At 40.1% G+C, this 17,044-nt stretch overlaps 1 protein-coding gene across 1 annotated transcript; it reads left to right on the top strand.

The window, feature by feature from the left end:
- Positions 1 to 740: 740 nt before the first annotated feature.
- On the top strand, positions 741 to 15,795 carry LOC309382682 (vomeronasal type-2 receptor 26-like; the record flags this gene model as incomplete). Its single annotated transcript, XM_081934419.1, has 6 exons — positions 741 to 821; positions 8,684 to 8,923; positions 9,334 to 10,122; positions 11,543 to 11,770; positions 14,406 to 14,433; positions 14,894 to 15,795. The coding sequence occupies 6 exons, from the start codon at positions 741 to 743 to the stop codon at positions 15,793 to 15,795; spliced, it is 2,268 nt and encodes a 755-aa protein (XP_081790545.1).
- Between the last annotated feature and the right edge of the window lie 1,249 nt (positions 15,796 to 17,044).

Below are 17,044 nucleotides of genomic sequence, written 5' to 3'. Positions count from 1 at the left end.
CCCACCAAGGTCCACCTGAGATGGAGGAGCAGCTTCACCATCCCTGGGTACTGGGCTCCCTCAGCAGGGAGCATTGGGTAGAAGAAAGGATTTTCATCATTCAGAACCTGGGAATCAAAAGCACAACTGATCTGAAAAGGGAAAAAAAGTTTATTTTATTGGAGACAATGAAAACAATATCCATCCTTAACAGAGGAATTGTTCCACTCCTTGCAATGAAGAACCCTTTGTAGGGAGTCTCTAGTCATTCTGCCCTTACATTGCTTCTCTTCTCATTTCAGTGTAGCATTTGGCTGTTGCAGATATGTATACGCAGTCTGCATTATGAGTGTACGAGGGAGAAGGCATCTCTGCCTGCAGCCTTCTCTTCCATTTGATAGAACCTTCATCCTTATTTCATATAATTCCCACAATAGAACTTTGCTCTTCATTTACAACGGTTAAGTTGTAAGTGAAGATAAGTTGGTATCTTATCTTGCTCTAAGTTGCATGTCTGAAAATGGTCTTCCCATCAAAGACACACCTGTGGGATTTTGTAGGTTCCCAACATGGTTGAAATCTGGAAGGAGATGTCCGTGTCAGCCCCTTCCAAAACAGTCACTGTGTTTCTCTGCCTTCCACAGCTGTAGTTGGGAACGTTGGCCTCCCCCTCCGAAAGTAGATCCAGCAAAGCCTCCGAGGTCATTTGTGGTCTGAAATAATTGTCATAGATGTTGTATCCCAGGGTGACATTGAGCGAAATGTTGGGGTCCTTGTTGATCGCTTGGATTGCAAAAAGGAAAGATAGGATTTTCCAGTACTCTGTTGCTGATTTCCTGAAAGTATGAAAATATTAGAACATAATCAATGGTATAGCGATAATTTATTTAACTGTTCTTTCAACAATTGTATTTCTAATCCATCAAGGCTGAGAAGTTTGGAGGCATTTCATTATATATTTGATGGTGGTTGTGGTTTTATTTTGAAATCTCCCAAAAATCTCTCAGCAATCTGAACAGAACTCTGGGATTCTTTCAATTTTTGTTTTACTCTTTGGACACTGAAGGCATGTTATATCTGAAGTAATCTACGTATTATTAGCTTTCTCTAATTCTTTTTTAAATTTATATTTAATAAGACATTTTACAGAAAATGAAATATTAAACAAAAGAGAAAAAGAAAGAAAGAAATAGACAAAGGAAGAAAAGGTGCAAGAAATTAGAGAAAAAAACCCTATCTTCCAAACTTCAACAGTTAATTTTTCATTTCTGCAGATTCTGACATTTTCACAATCTAGTCCTCCACTGTGGGAATTCGATGATTCCCCCATTATTGTGCATGGGATAATTTTGCTACAGTTACCACATATACAATTCATCCACTATGCTTTTTTACTAAGTAAAAAAGTCATTCAAAGTCCCAATAAAAAGAATGTTGTTTTCTTCTCAATTTTAGTTTTTCAAATTCTTTGCATTATTGTGTCAATTGCTACAGTATCTAAATTTTCTAAGCTTTGTCCCAAGTCCTCCCTCAATGACAAAATGTTCCCACCATGCTTTTCACAATCCCTGCATTGTTTGAAAATACAAATCATGCATATCACTGAAAAGAGGAAAATAGGACCCCAAGGATGAAGTGATATATAAAAAAGAGGAAAAAGTAGCAGATCAATGAGATCATTTATTATAAGAGAGGAGGACCCAGTGTGGAATTGAGAAGTTTTAATTCTATGCAGGAACTTTGACGTACCAAGAAAATTGAGTCAAAGGAGATTTGTTGAAGCTTAATGGGAGAAGAAACATCCTCGTTGCAGAGGCAATTCCACCAATGAGAAACTCTCCTGGCTTGTGATAGTTCTGTGGGTGCACTTTGTCCCTCTTCAGAGTCAGGATGCATTTGGCTCTGAGACTTCCCAGAACTTCCTGGGGCAGCAGAAGCAGCAGAAGAAGCAGCAACATGATTTGTGTTCCTGATAAAGTCTCCAGCCTTGCTTTGAAGACACAGTGATATGAAGAGGGGGAAGAAACCAAAGCCTTCTTCCAAGACAGAAGCTCCAGAGGTTTCCTCATTCACAGTCCAGCCAAGTCTTCACATCTGCACCCCATGTCATGAAAGCCTTCATGGTTTGTTCTTTCTCCAGGGCCATTTATGCCCCCAAGATTTTCCAGTGCAAAGAGATTAGCCAACAAGGCTTTGATAAGTGGAAACATGTTATGTCTGTGTTTGTATGACATCTTGAAGCTTTCCAAAATGTCTTTTGAGATTTTGCACCAAGAGAGGGAATAAATCACTATGATTTGAATAATGGCCACAAGGAGAGACATCGTCTCTCTAAGCTCTGAGTGAGTCAACAGGCAAGTCTTCCCAATGGGAGGAGTCACAAATGGGGTGAAATTCTGAAGATGAACCAAGGAGAGAGGGAGAAGTTGCCCCACAAATGTGTCACATAAAAGATTCTTGGTACATTCCATCTTCAAAAGAGAATATTAGCATGAGTCTGAAATGTCAATCCTCAATATAGTTAGAGTTGATCCTGTTTTGTGATGGGCTTTGAGTGCATTTTTAAAGAGCTGGTGGTTTATCTTGAACAATCATTTGACCACTTTTTCCCTCTTATAAGGTACCAAACCAGAATAAAATCCCCGAGGATTAATTTTATTTGTTATGGTCATCAAAAGTTTGACTGCAGGTTTTACTGTTGGGAGATTTCAATTTTGAAGAAAGTAGCTATTCTTATTCATTGCAGAAATCAGATGATTATCATCATGGACCAGTACAACAAGAGAAAGAGAAAATACAGCAAAATAGGGATATCTTTAGAGAGTAATTCGTACATAGGCAAAATTAGGATAGCACGTAGATTTTAGATGTAAAACCTATGAAATCTTTTGAGGCAACTAAATGTAATAAAATATAACCATCTAATAAAATCTACCATCTAATAAAATCTACCATCTAATAATATCTACCATCTAATAAAATCTACCATCTATAAAACCTCTTTTTCTTGCTACTCTACAATCTTTGGTTGGACGCCTTTAAAGAATCAGTCAGAGAGTGCAGAGGGGGGAGTTTTTGGCATCCAATATGGCCCAGGACTAGAAGACTTCCAAGGTCCCTTCCAATTCTGTTATTCTGTAATTCTGTAATTCCCCCTTAAATCCTCAACATAGCTAAATTACAAAGATAAAACACTTCTCCACATTTTAAATGCACCATTGAGACATTTCAGTGAAGGACATTCTTGAAACTTTCCCCATCAGTGAAGTCCATATCTATCTATTGGCCTCTGTTTGATTTACTTCATGTTGATTGATATTTCAGATCTGTAGTCCCTGTGTTATTAGCTACACTGAAAATGATCTTCAATCTCTAGTAGTAAAACTCAAAGATCTGAGTAAAAAAAATGGGACTCATTCTAATTATAAAGCAGACTGAATCCAACTCCTTCGTTAACTCCATGGTTCAACTAATATGAGCCCTTATTTTTCACAAAACTTTACTGAATTTAGAAAAAAATATCTAAATATAAAACTGCAAGGAAAACAAATTGATTAATCAGTGGAACAGCTTTCCTCCAGAAATTGTGAATGCCCCAACACTGGAAGTCTTTAAGAAGATGTTGGACAGCCATTTGTCTGAAATGGTATAAGATTCCTGCCTAGCGAGGGGGTTGGACTAGAAGACCTCCAAGGTCCCTTCCAACTCTGCTATTGTATTGTAGTGTATTGAAAGGAGAAAGGAGAAGGGGGGGTCAGGAAAAAATAAGCAAAATTGCACAAAAGCGGGGGGGAAAGGGACATGATGGCTCAGTGGATAAGACACTGAGCTTGTTGATCAGAAAGGTCGGCAGTTCAGCGGTTCAAATCCCTAGTGCCGTGTAACAGAGTGAGCTCCCATTACTTGTCCCAGCTTCTGCCAACCTAGCAGTTCGAAAGCATGTAAAAATGCAAGTAGAAAAATAGGAACCACCTTTGGTGGGAAGGGAACAGTGTTCCGTGCGTTTAGTCATTCCGGCCACAAGACCACGAAGACATCTTCAGATGATGCTGGTTCTTTCAGTTTGAAACAGAGATGAGCACCTTCCCCTAGAGTCAGGAATGAGAAGCACATATATGCAAGGGGAACCTTTACCTTTGGGGGGGGAAAGCTATCAAAACCTCCGCTTTTTTTCAGTAGAGAGTCAACCATCGAATTCAACGATTTTTTGAACTAACGAAAATGGTTACATGTTGTACATTTGTAGTCATAAATAGTTCTAGTCATCAAATTCCAAGACTGATGTTCAATTTCTTTCAGTTTCAAGCACTTTTTCCAGAGCCTCAACATCTTTTGATTTTTAGGTTGTGGTGACCAAAACTGGATGTAGTATTCCAAGTATGTGGTCTTACCAAGGCATTATAAAGTGGTATTAAGATTTCCCATGATAATACCACTTTATAAGACCACGCCTGGAATACAGCATTCAGTTTTTCATATCATTTGTATGGTTAAAGATTCTCTGATCTGTATTAAGAGATCCACTGTTGCTAAAGGTCTTCCCACAATCCATTCATCACTCCTCTGCTCACAACAGAATCCCTTATGCCACCAGGCTCGAAATTTTGGGCTTGGACAACCTAGAACTACTCCACCTACAGTTTGACCTAAGCATAGTACACAAAATTGTCTGCTACAACATCCTACCTGTCAACGGCTACTTCAGCTTCAACCTCAATAATGCACGAGGAAACAATAGGACTTGAGCAACAGAGTGGTCAATGCCTGGAATGCTCTACTGGACTCCATTGTTACATCCTCAAACCCTCCACAGCTTCAACCTCAAACTGTCTTCCGTGGACCTCACCCCATTCTAAGAGGTCCGTAAAGCGTATAAGCGCACCAATGTGCCTTCCGTCTCTGTCCTGCTGGTCTCCATTTATTTGTACTCATTTCCTTTGTTCATGTCCATGTTTATACTTATACCTGTTATCGTGTACATGTTTGACAAACCAAATAAAATAAAATTAAAATAAAAAATAATAAAATGTGTTTGTTCTTGAATGGATCCTTTAAGAGGAAGTGAGGAAAATCCTCTTCTTAAACTTTTCAACCAATATTGGTTTTTCTCTGGGAACCTTTTTATGGAAAGCCTCTAGTGAAGTTCTTCCCACATTTCATACATTTATCTGGCTCCCCCCTCCCCATAAGGGTCCTTTCATGGGGAGTCCCTTCTCACAGCTGTGGGCTATAGCCCACAGAAATGGGTTGTTGAACCATCTCAAAAACAATTTTAAAAAACCCTTTCCTCTGATGTTTAGATTTTTAAAAAAGATGAAATCATCAAGAGCCCTTAGAGCAAAAAAAGGACCAAAAAGAAAATATTAAATGAAAGAGATTCATGCTGAATATTAGAAGATGTTTTCTGACTGGAAGATTTCTTAACTGAGAAGACTCTGCCTAGGATCATGGAGGGAAGGGGAGATTTCTTAATGAGGCCTGAATGGCCAGCCTAGCTGCTCGACAATTGCCTTTCTACTCCTCCAATCTGGGATTCTATGGAGTAGTCACTCTCTCCCATCACATACAATTAAATGTTGAATTCTTATCTGGGAATTCCAAAGCCATATGGAGCCCCATAGAGTTCAGGGTGATGCTCTTTTGTTCCTTTGTGTAATCAAAATCACCGTGGTTTGATTGTGTCCCTTGTGTCACATCCCTAGGGATTGTCTCCAAAGGGTTATAAATATCAGCCTTCAGAGAAAACAATCTATGAAGCGATGTCATGCATGAGAACTTCTCAAAGTGCTCAGCATCTCCTATTTCATTGGAAATCTGGAACCACACGGAGGAACTCACTTTGCCTCCTTTCATTGTAATGCACGTCAAAGCTTTGCTTCCTCCTTCTGCCTTCGTTTGATAGAAAGAGAAGAAGCGACAAGGCAGAGGATTGACACTCAGGCAGACAAATGATCTTCCCGTTTTTCCTTCTCATGCTGCTTCCTCATGCGTCTGATGGGAAGCTCACTTTGAAATGCCCTCTGAACCTGAAGAGGAATGAAGCTGACCCACTCAATTTTTACAAGCTGGGAGACCTTCTTCTGGGTGGGGTCATCGGTGCAACCAAAGCATCCTTCCTCCCTTATGATTTCAGCAGGAGCCCCTCCATAAAGATCTATGGGTGAGTCATTGCAGGCATAAGGAAACTGCTTCTCTGCTGGTCACTGCTAATTTCCAGACCTCTGCACTATTTCATTGTCATCTTTCATCCATTGCTGTCTTCTGGTGCTGGAGAAAGATGGAGGGAGGGGGAATTCACAAAGCTCCTTCCTTCGTAATTGTGGTAAATCTACAGCCAAGTCCTTTTTCTTGACATCAGTTTAAGAGATTTTTTTAAAAGCTGCAAAAGGCACATAATTTGTGTCCATTGTCAGGGTTCCTCCTTGGATCAGATTTTGCTTCTTGTCCTGATTTCAGGTGCCTTGGAGAATAGCTTGACTCCCTCTTCTTTTTTTTGGCAACCCCTGTGATATTGGAACAATGCTATCATGTCACCCATAGTCCTTCTTTTCATTAAACTACGCATACCCAGTTCCAGCAACCGTTCTTCGTATGTTTTAGTCTCCAGTCCCCTAAACATCTTTGTTGTTCTTCTCTGCACTCTTTTTAGAGTCTCCACATCTTTTCTACATCGTGGTGACCAAAACTGGATGCAATATTTCAAGTGTGGTCTTACTAAGTCATTATAAAGCAATATTAAGGTTTTTCACAATAATACCACTTTATAATGCTTCAGTAAGACCACACTTACTGTATCCAGTTTTTCATGCCATTTGTATGTTGCTGCTTTTTAAAGATGATCTGATCTGCATTAATAGAGAGAGAGAATCAAGATCTAGGACCACTTTACAAAGCCTTAATATGGCCACACTTGAAATATTGCATCAAGTTCTGATCACCACAATACAAAACAGACGTTGAGACTTGGAAGGAATGCAGAGAAGAACAAGAATGATGAGGGGGTTGGAGGCCAAAACATATGAAGAACGGTTGCAGGAACTGGGTATGTCTACTTTAATGAAAAGAAGAACTAGAGGAGACATGATAGCAGTCTTCCAATATTTGAGGGGCTCCTATAAAGACTAGGAGGTCAAACTATTTTCCAAAGCACCAAAAGGCAAGATGGGAAACAATGAATGAAAACTAACCAAGGAGAGAAGCAATCTAGAACTAAGGAGACATTTCTTAATGGTGAAAGCAGTAAACCAATGGAACAACTTGCCTTCAAAAGTTGTGGGTGCTCCATCACTGGAGACTTTCCAAAAGATACTAGACAACATTTGTCTGAAATGGTATAGTGTCTACAGCCCAAGCAGGGGGTTGGACTAGAAGAACTCCAATGTCCCTTCCAACTCTATTATTCTGTTACCTCCTTGTTTTCTGAGGAAGAGAAGGTGGGTGAAACCTGGAATGTCATTTTCCAACATCCTTGCCATCCTTGCAGAATTTGGAGCAAGAAGTGGACATTTCAATAAGGCAGGAGGGGCAACATCAGAGCATCTTTGGAAGCACAGGAGCTATTTCTCAGCTTAGGAGGTGGTGACATTTTTTCCTGTAAGCATCTCAACAAAGTCTGGATGGTCTTTGATGAACAATCATCAAAGATTGTTTATTCAGTTTGCCTTGCGCATCCTGAAGCATTAAGGATCCTAAAGCTAAGATATGAAACTACTACCCATCACTTCCAGATAATATGTAGATAACAACAATGTCATTTACTTGAATTTGATCTTGGAATTCCTGAGAAAACTGCTAGAATAATTCAAGGAGATTCCAGCGCTGAATACACAAAGGATCTTAAAACACAACATAAAAAGATAGAGTCCAAGAAATCAGCTGGGGGGAAAAACACTCTTCTTCAATGAGGAGTCTTGGTGTGACTATGAGTGCCTAATAAAAATGTCTGTGACAAAATCGTATACAAATCATTAATTTTAGATAACATCAGACCATTGCTGATTTAAAAGGGTTCTACTATAAAAAAAGAGGGACGTGGTGGCTCAGTGGCTAAAGCGCTGAGCTTGTCGATCACAAATGTCAGCAGTTTGGTGGTTCGAATCCGGAGTGCCATGTAACAGACTGAGCACCCATTACTTGTCCCAGCTTCTCAACCACCTTTGTTGGGAAGGTAACAGCGTTCCGTGCGCCTTTGGTGTTTAGTCATGCCAGCCACATGACCACAGAGTCATCTTTGGACAGCGCTAACTCTTCAGCTTGGAAACGTAGATGAGCTCTGCCCCCTAGAGTTGGGGGACAACTAGCACATATGTGTGAGGGGAACTTTTACCTTTTATTATAACAAATTTTGGAATGTTTTTCTTTCATTTTATAATACATTTTCTATATTACGCTCTAATAAATTTAAATTTTTATTCTTGTTTCACTATTTTGCTTCACTTCATACTTCCTATTCCAAGATTATTTTATGGAGCGTATTGGGGAAATGATGATGATAAGAACATTAAAATGTGTGCCTGATTATTTACAAAAGTCAGACATTGCTTTTGTAGGTTGGCCAATGATTTATGTAACATTTAGAGAGATATCCTTGTGGAGTTCTATAAACATTAGATTATTTTCATTAATGATGCTGTGGAATGTATATATTTTCAGGAAGGGATCCATGTTTTCCTGGAAAATTCTCTCCTTCCTATTTGCCATCCAGGAGATCAACCAGGATCTCCAGCTCTTAACCAATACCTCCCTGGGCTACAACCTCCATGAAAACCATTTCAACTCCATCATGACTTTGGATGCCCTGCTGGATTTGCTTTCCACTGGGGAGGCAAATATTCCAAACTACAGGTGTGGAAGCCGTAATAGACCCCTGGCAGTTTTTGATGGGTCCAATGCTGACATCTCCATTCAGATTTCAAATACGTTGGGCGTTTATAAAATCCCACAGGTGTGTGCAAGGGTTGGGGGAGCCTATTCCTCCTTTGAATTTTCCATGAAATTGAAGGGCAGCTTTTCATCATTGAAGCCATTAGTCTAATGCAATTAGAGAGGTTCTAAATTCACAAAGAGGGGGAAATGTTAAGCCAACCGGATCTCAAATACTTTGGTCCAATCCAAGTTATATTCTTCCTATTTGTGGAAGGAACATCTCATATTCCAGGCTTTCTGGAAGAGGGTGCAACCTAGAGAGTGCTTTGGGCACTCGGTCTGGAAAAAGCTAGCCATCACTGCTCTAGCATATTAGAACTAGGATTGTTATTTTAGACTTCAAATGCTAATAAAATCGGAGCTTCAATTTGACTCAACAAATAATAGATTTTTTCCCCTTTTCAGATCAATTATGTTCCTGTTTCACAGACTCTGAATGACAAAATACTTTCCCCTTTTTTCTACCGAATGGTCCCCAAAGAAGGAGTTCAGTATCCCGTGATTACCAAACTGCTCCAGCATTTCGGGTGGACGTTGGTCGGTCTGGTTGCCCCAGACTCTGATGGCGGAGAGAGGTTCATAAGAAGTTTGTCTCCTCTGCTTGTCAGGAATGGCGTTTGTGTTGTTTTATCCCAAAGCATCCCTGTAGCTGCCCTTCATGTCCATATTGATGAACTTCAATTGTACAAATGGAGACAAGTAAATGTCTTCGTTTACTACGTGGAGATTGAGTCCTTCATTAGAGGAATATTTATTACTCAGAGGATCCTTGAAGTTTACACAAAATCCACAGTTGGAAAGGTCTGGATCACTTCAGCCTTGTGGGATTTCACTTTGGATTTACAGTACACGACAATGATTATTCCATCCATCTATGGCTATATTTCCTTCTTAATCCAGACAGACAGAAATGTCAACTATGGTGATTTTGAATCTGTCTACGAGGCTATGACAGGCTTTATGGACAAAGCATTTCACTGCTCATATTCCAAGCATGGCTTGTCCGTGAAAGGGTGGACAAGATGCCCAGAGAATAGGGCTGTAGAAGCTCTGCCCCAAGAGCACAGAGAAGGAATCCTGTCTCTGGACAGCTACATCACATATCGATCCATCTGGACTGTGGCCAGGGTCATAAAGGCTGCATATTCATCCAGATCCAAGAAGAAAAGGAAGGGTGATAAAGATAGTTTGCCTGTTCAGCATTTACAGCCATGGCAGGTATACCCTCTGCGTAATCCTCTGGTGCCATTCTTCCTTATTTTTGTTTAACTTAAGCTTATCTCAGGGACACGGTAGTTCAGTGGCTAAGACGCTGAGCTGGTCGAACAGAAAGGCTGGCAGTGTGGCAGTTCGAATCCCTAGCGCCGCATAACGGAGTGAGCTCCCATTACTTGTCCCAGCTTCTGCCAATCTAGGAGTTTGAAAGCACATAAAAATTCAGGTAGAAAAATAGGAACCACCTTTGGTGGAAAGGTAACAGCATTTTGTGCAACTTCAGTGTTAAGTCACGCTGGCCACATGACCACAAAGACGTCTTCAGATGGTGATGGCTCTTTGGCTTTGAAACGGAGATGAGCACCACCCCTAGAGTCGGGAATGACTAGCACATATGTGTGAGGGGAACCTTTACCTTAAACTTATCTCTGGAGTTTAGCATTTTATTCAGAGATTTAGCTTTCCTGATACCCTATTTATAGTCCTGGGCTAGCTCTGTGTAAACATCATTGGTAACGTGGGCCCTTTCCCTCTCTTATATGCATGATATCATTAGCCCTTCCCTAATGTACATAAATATAACATGAGAGAATGTGGAAGCATATTGGAACTTGCAAGATTAAACCAATTTGGTTGATTTCAAGGCTGCTGTCAGGCCTGGAAGCCACCTTTTGCCTTCAGACCTGCCATATTTAATGCTGTGGGAAACTGGGAGGGAGAATTACATGGAGTGGGATAGATGTACTCAAAATAACATTCCTTTCTCAGAGAGTCAAGGTCATCCTGCCCTGCATCTGGAGTGGGGTGACTGGGAGGCATCTCCAGTTGGAGCGGTGCCTGATTGGACCATGTGATGGACATGTGGGTGCTGGGCAGGGACTTGAACTTTCTTTTGGTTGGGGAAAACCTGGAAGCTTTCAGATTTGGGTTTTTCCAGATGTGCCAATATGACATCTCTAATAAAATGGAACTTTGAGGAACCTCAAGACTCTGAGTCTTCTTTCGTTAGGGCTGTTACTTGGAACCCTGACATTGTATGCATTATATCATTAGCCCCAGAAGGAGGAAGCATATTGGAACTTGCAAGATTAATGTCTGCCCTACGAGGTAGACCAGGCTAAGAAAGTTGATTTCAAGATTGCTTTTATTGTAATAACTATAGTAAGAGAGTCTGGCCATATTTTTCAGCCTCAATACATAGTAGATCAATTTCATAAACTTTATAAGCTAATGCCCTTTAAGGGTTTTTTCTTTATTATTGTTATGTTATGTATTTTGCTGATTAGATTAATTGTACCTATGGGCCATTCAGAAATCCCTACTAAATATAAGCATTGCAGTAAATATAAGTATGGAACACTGGAACTTTGCAAAATGATCCCGTCAGAATCCATGAGTTTTCTCCTCATCTCTCTTGCTTTAGCTTCATCTTCTCCTACAAAACTCGCAGCTTTACAATAACTCCTTGGATGGATTATATCTGGATGAGACTGGAGAGCTGGCTGCTGATCTTGACATCATGAGTTGGGCCAAGTTTCCCAATCAGTCAGTTATCCGGGCAAAATTTGGGAGCCTAACCAGACAGGGATCAGGAAAAGCCATGTTTGCTATTGACCAGGATGCAATGGTATCCCCAAAATGGCTCAACCAGGTAAAGGAGATTTTTCTTCCTCGGTTCTTTTCAAAACCACAGAGGTCCCAGAACTGCTCTCTGGGAGATTGGCACTAACGACAGTGTCTTGCAGGACTGATTCTGCTGCACTGCCTCCCCTTCTGATCCTCCAGAAAATTACTTATTAATTTTATTTAGTTTGTCAAACAGGTAAAAGATAACAGGTATCAGTAAAAATGTAAATATGAACACAGTAAATGGGTACAGATAAATGGAGATAGTAGGACAGGGATGGCAGGTACTCTGGTGCGCTTATGCATGCCCCTTACAGACCTCTTAGGAATGGTGTGAGGTCAACAGTGGACAGTCTTAGGTTAAAATTATGAGGGTTTGAGGATGTAACAACAGTCAGGTAGTGCATTCTAGGCATTGACCACTCTGTTGCTTAAGTTGTATTTTCTGCAATCGAGTTTGGAGCAGTTTACCTTGAGTTTGTACCTATTGTTTGCTCATGTATTACTGTGATTGAAACTGAAGTAGTCATTGACAAGTAGGACATTGTAGTGGATAATTTTGTAAATTTGCAGATGATACAACCATGGTGGGACTAATCTCTGGGGGTGGGTGGGGATGAGTCTGCTTATTGAGATGAGATGGTACAGTTGCTTTCATGGTGTGGAGATAGTAACGTAGTCCTTAACACCAATAAGACCAAGGAGCTTACAGTGGACTATAGAAGGAATAGATCAGACATCCAGCCCTTGCTTATCAATGGAGACCAAGTGGAGCAAGTGGATAGTTTTAAGTTTCTGGGTGTTATCTTAAAAGAGGACCTGAGCTGGGGCACTAACATTACAGCACTGGTCAAAAGGGCCCAGCAGAAATTATACTACCTGAGACTTCTCAGGAAACAACAACTGAATGAAAAACTGCTTGGTCTTCTACTGCTGCACCATTGAGTATTTTAACTTACTGCACCTGTGTATGGTTTGCCAACTGCCCAGTGGCAGATAGGACAGCACTCCAGAGGGTCAACATCATTGCCCAGAGGATCATTGGTTGCCCTCTCTCCTCTTTGGAAGAGCTTGATAGCTCCTGCTGCCTTAAGAAAGTTCAGAACATTCTTAAAGATCCAGCTCATCCTGGGCACCCTTTTTTTGAACTATTACCATCCAGCAGACGGTACAGAATAACTAAAAACAAGGACAAATAGGATGACTAACAGCTGCTATCCCAGGGCAGTAACTATGCTGAATTATATGGTATAGTGCAATACGAATGCAATACCTGGTTTTCAATTCAATTCTATAGAATATGAAGGATGTGTGTTTGTGTTTTTTATTTTTATAGTTATAATGTAGACTTAAAATGGCATTTAATTTCATTGTATGAGGTGCAATGACAATAAACTAAACTAAACTAAACTACCCATATTTTTTGGACTATAAGACGCACCAAGATTTCAAAGAGGAAAACAAGAAAAAAATCGTTTTTGCTCTCTCCGGCCCCCAGGAGAACTCTGCAGGCCTCCCAAACCCTCCGTGCATCCCATTTTTGCAAAACATGAGGTCATTTTCACGAAAACAGGATGTGCGGTGTAGGGTTTTAAGAAGCCAACAATGGCTGTATTCAGAGTATAAGATGCACCAACATTTCCACCTTCTTTTAGGGGGGGAAAGTGCACCTTATACTCCGAAAAGTACAGCAATTTTATGATTAATGAAGAACTGCAAAAGAAAAGCTAATTGGATATGACAAACATAACTTCCTCTTCGCATAGGGAAACAATTGCATGGAGTCAAACATGTTACATGTATTGTATGTCCATTGAAATGAGGTCTGATGAATTTAAGATGTTAATGAGGAAATAGTCATAAGCTTGCTTGAAGTTCACAGAGAAAGACAAACCAGGTATCAATTAATGCTAAGAAGTTTTCTCTTAATCAGAAGACAAACTCCAGACATCCTATCCTATCCTGACCTGGGGAACAAAGGCAGTTTTTATTTTTTCAATCCCCTCTTCCTCCTTCTCCTCTTGCCATGAAGACAGATTCCACCCATCCAGTTCCAGCCAGGTGCAGAGACAAAGATGACCTTGACTTTCTAAGAAGAATGTTATTATGGCTACATATCACCCAACTCCACACAATCTCCCCACCCATTTTCCCACAGTAGAAAGTGTGGCATGCCTGAAGTCCAAAATAAAAAGATGTCTTGCATGCATGACACACCCTCACTGGCAGCCAGGTCACTTCATCAGCCCATTGTGAAAGCACAGCTGCCCTTCATGGCAAGAATTGAGCTTCTTTAGCACTTTTCCTCCTCCCAATGGCTGGCTAATATCAGCGGAAGAGCAGCTAGACTAACAAGCCCATGTGCCCATATGTCACAGATGCACACAACACATTTCCCCCACATTGTCCTTGACATGTCTTATATTTTTGCTTAGTCCCTCCCTGAATCCAAATGTGTGGAAAGCTGCCATCTTGGTTTCTTCATGGTGCCTCAGGAAGGGGAGCCTCCTTGCTGCTACGACTGTGTTCCTTGTGGACAAGGGACCATCTCCACTCAGAAAGGTGGGTGGCTTTGAAAGGGAAGTCCCCATAGAGGGAGTGGTCAGAGATTCTGAATCCTCCATTTTGGTGTTTCTGTTCTTTACCTTCCTTGCCTTAAGATCCAGAATGTGTCTCATGAGGTGAGTTGTAAGAAAACATCTTAGAGAAAGATAGCTTATCAGTCAAGCCCTATTTTGCCTCTTGTTGTCTCTGCATAATTTTTCTGAATAGAAAAAAGGACATTTTTGCAAAAAAAAATGTGTGTCTATGTGTGTGTGTATAATTTATCTTTATACATTTTATGCTGACTTTTTCCACAATTTGTCTATAAATTGAAAAGAGCATATTCTGAGAAAAGTGCCGAAAACACAGTCACAAAAAGAGAATACTTTAAAGTACACATTTTAAAGACTTTCAGTAAAAGGTGTGAATGAAATTGCTGGGAAAACTTTTTTTAAAAAAAATAATCAAAATTGAGGGAATTTTCCAATCTGAGATGATGTGTTTATGGGAGATAAGGGTGGACAAGGGAGACTGAGGGAGAAAAATCCAACATTGGAAGAGTTACATAGATAAACCATAGTTCTCTCATCTCTCTTATTTGCAGATGCAAAAAAATGCACCAAATGCCCAGGGGATAAGCATCCAAATGAAAAACGAGATCAGTGCATCCCCAAAATCCCAACCTTCCTATCTTACAAAGGGATTCTGGGGAACATGCTGACTTCCTTTACTCTGATCTTGTCTTTAACCACAGTGCTTGTCTTAGCAATCTTCATTAGATACTTGGAAACTCCAATAGTTAAGGCCAACAACAGGGACCTCTCTTACATCCTCCTCATCTCCCTATTGTTCTCCTTCCTGACCTCCTTTCTCTTCATTGGCGAGCCAAGGAAATCTACTTGCCTTCTCCGTCAAACAGTTTTTAGCATTGTCTACTCAACTGCTGTCTCTTCAGTCTTAGCCAAGACAATCACAGTAGTGTTAGCCTTCCTTGCCACAAAGCCAGGCAACACCATGAGGAGGTGGCTGGGGAAGACTCTGACCAATTCCCTGGTTCTTTCTTGTTCTGGGATTCAAGCTCTAATTTGCTCCATCTGGTTAGGAGTCTCTCCCCCTTTTCCCGATGCTGACTTCCACTCTCAGCCTGGACACATCATCCTGCAATGCAATGAAGGGTCTGTCGCCATGTTCTATGGAGCCCTTGGCTACATGGGCTTCCTGGCTGGCATTTGCTTCACCGTGGCTTTCTTGGCCAGGAATCTCCCTGGAGCCTTCAATGAAGCCAAGCTGATCACCTTCAGCATGCTGGTCTTCTGCAGTGTTTGGGTGGCCTTTGTTCCTGCCTACCTGAGCACCAAAGGGAAATACATGGTGGCTGTGCAGGTCTTCTCCATCTTGGCTTCCAGTGCTGGGCTGCTGGGCTGCATCTTCATCCCCAAGTGCTACATTATTATCCTGAGGCCAGATCTCAACACAAAAGAGCAGCTTGTTTTAAAAATAAAATAAGAATGATAAGATGATAATTTAGGATTCTGCAGTCCAAAATAATTTAATTTAACATTTTGCAATTTAAGAAATTCACCCTGCAACTTTTCCCCTTATTACCTCAGGTTTGATTTATGGAGTTGTGAAAAACCAGAGTAGAGGTTTTTCCAAAGTGATTTTTTATATAAAAAATATTGACCTCAAAATGTGTTACTCTGTTTTACAAATACTTTTGGTTTTGGCTTCTCATTCCCAAGAATTATATTTATTTTTGTTTAATATGTTCTTTGTCATTTATTTAAAACTCAATCATCTCTTTTTACCTGATAACTTCAGAACACAATGACACAGAAACAGCAGCATGCAGTATTACGTATATCTGAATAATTTTATTTATTTATTTTTGATCAGTGATACTAAATAAAGTTATACAAGAAAATGAAATGAATCAAGTGAATATGGTTTGTATTGTATTTCACATGTCATGGTTTGACTTGCTGTTCCCCATCTAGAATCCAGAATAAATATTGCTGCAGGCTGGAAACATTGTTATTACATCTTATTATTAGAAATCTTCCTTCTTCTTAAGAATCCTCTCCTTCTTTGGGGCTAAGAAATAATTTCCATTCTCTCTGTTTAACCTGAGAGGAAAAACTAAGTTAAGCAAAATTTAAGCACTAAAATATTCGTCTCAATGTTATGTTGAAATTATTTCTCTGCTTCATTAAATAGCATTAAACTGCCTGATTTGTTATTTTGTTTTTATTGCTTTTCATTTAATAACTAAAAGAAAAAAAGATAAAAATAAAATAGTAAAATAATAGCGATAATTATACATTCATTGTGAAAGAAAAAGGGAAAAAAAGACTTAAGTGCTTTAAAAAGGAGGACAAAGAAAAATGACAAAGAAACAAAACAAAGTATATTATATATCATTATACCAATAAACAAATACAATCCTGTATATAATATTGGATGGAATTTAAAAAGGGCTTTGAACTAGAGCATCCAGTTCCTGTGGCAAGGGTATGTATCCTATTGGTTGATAGACGCCCAGGGGTCAGGGGTCTTAGCTAACTCTGTAGGCTGTCTGTGTCCCAGTCTTGGTTGAATCTTGCCATGAAGGGCAATTTCCTGCGTGGCTGAATGGCTTTGCCCTGAAAGATAATCCCACCATCCTGGAGTTGAGGTCTTTTGTCTTGTAGATAGGTTGGCACTAAAATATCTGCTGGGGGCAGGGAGCTGAGGCTGAGTTTGTTTCCTTTTTTAT

The sequence above is a fragment of the Natrix helvetica genome, assembly GCF_964273705.1.
Source record: "Natrix helvetica genome assembly, chromosome: 1".
NCBI classification, from domain to species: domain Eukaryota; kingdom Metazoa; phylum Chordata; class Lepidosauria; order Squamata; family Natricidae; genus Natrix; species Natrix helvetica.
The sequence above is the reverse complement of the archived record's forward strand: the minus strand, read 5'-3'. Positions and strand labels throughout refer to the sequence as shown.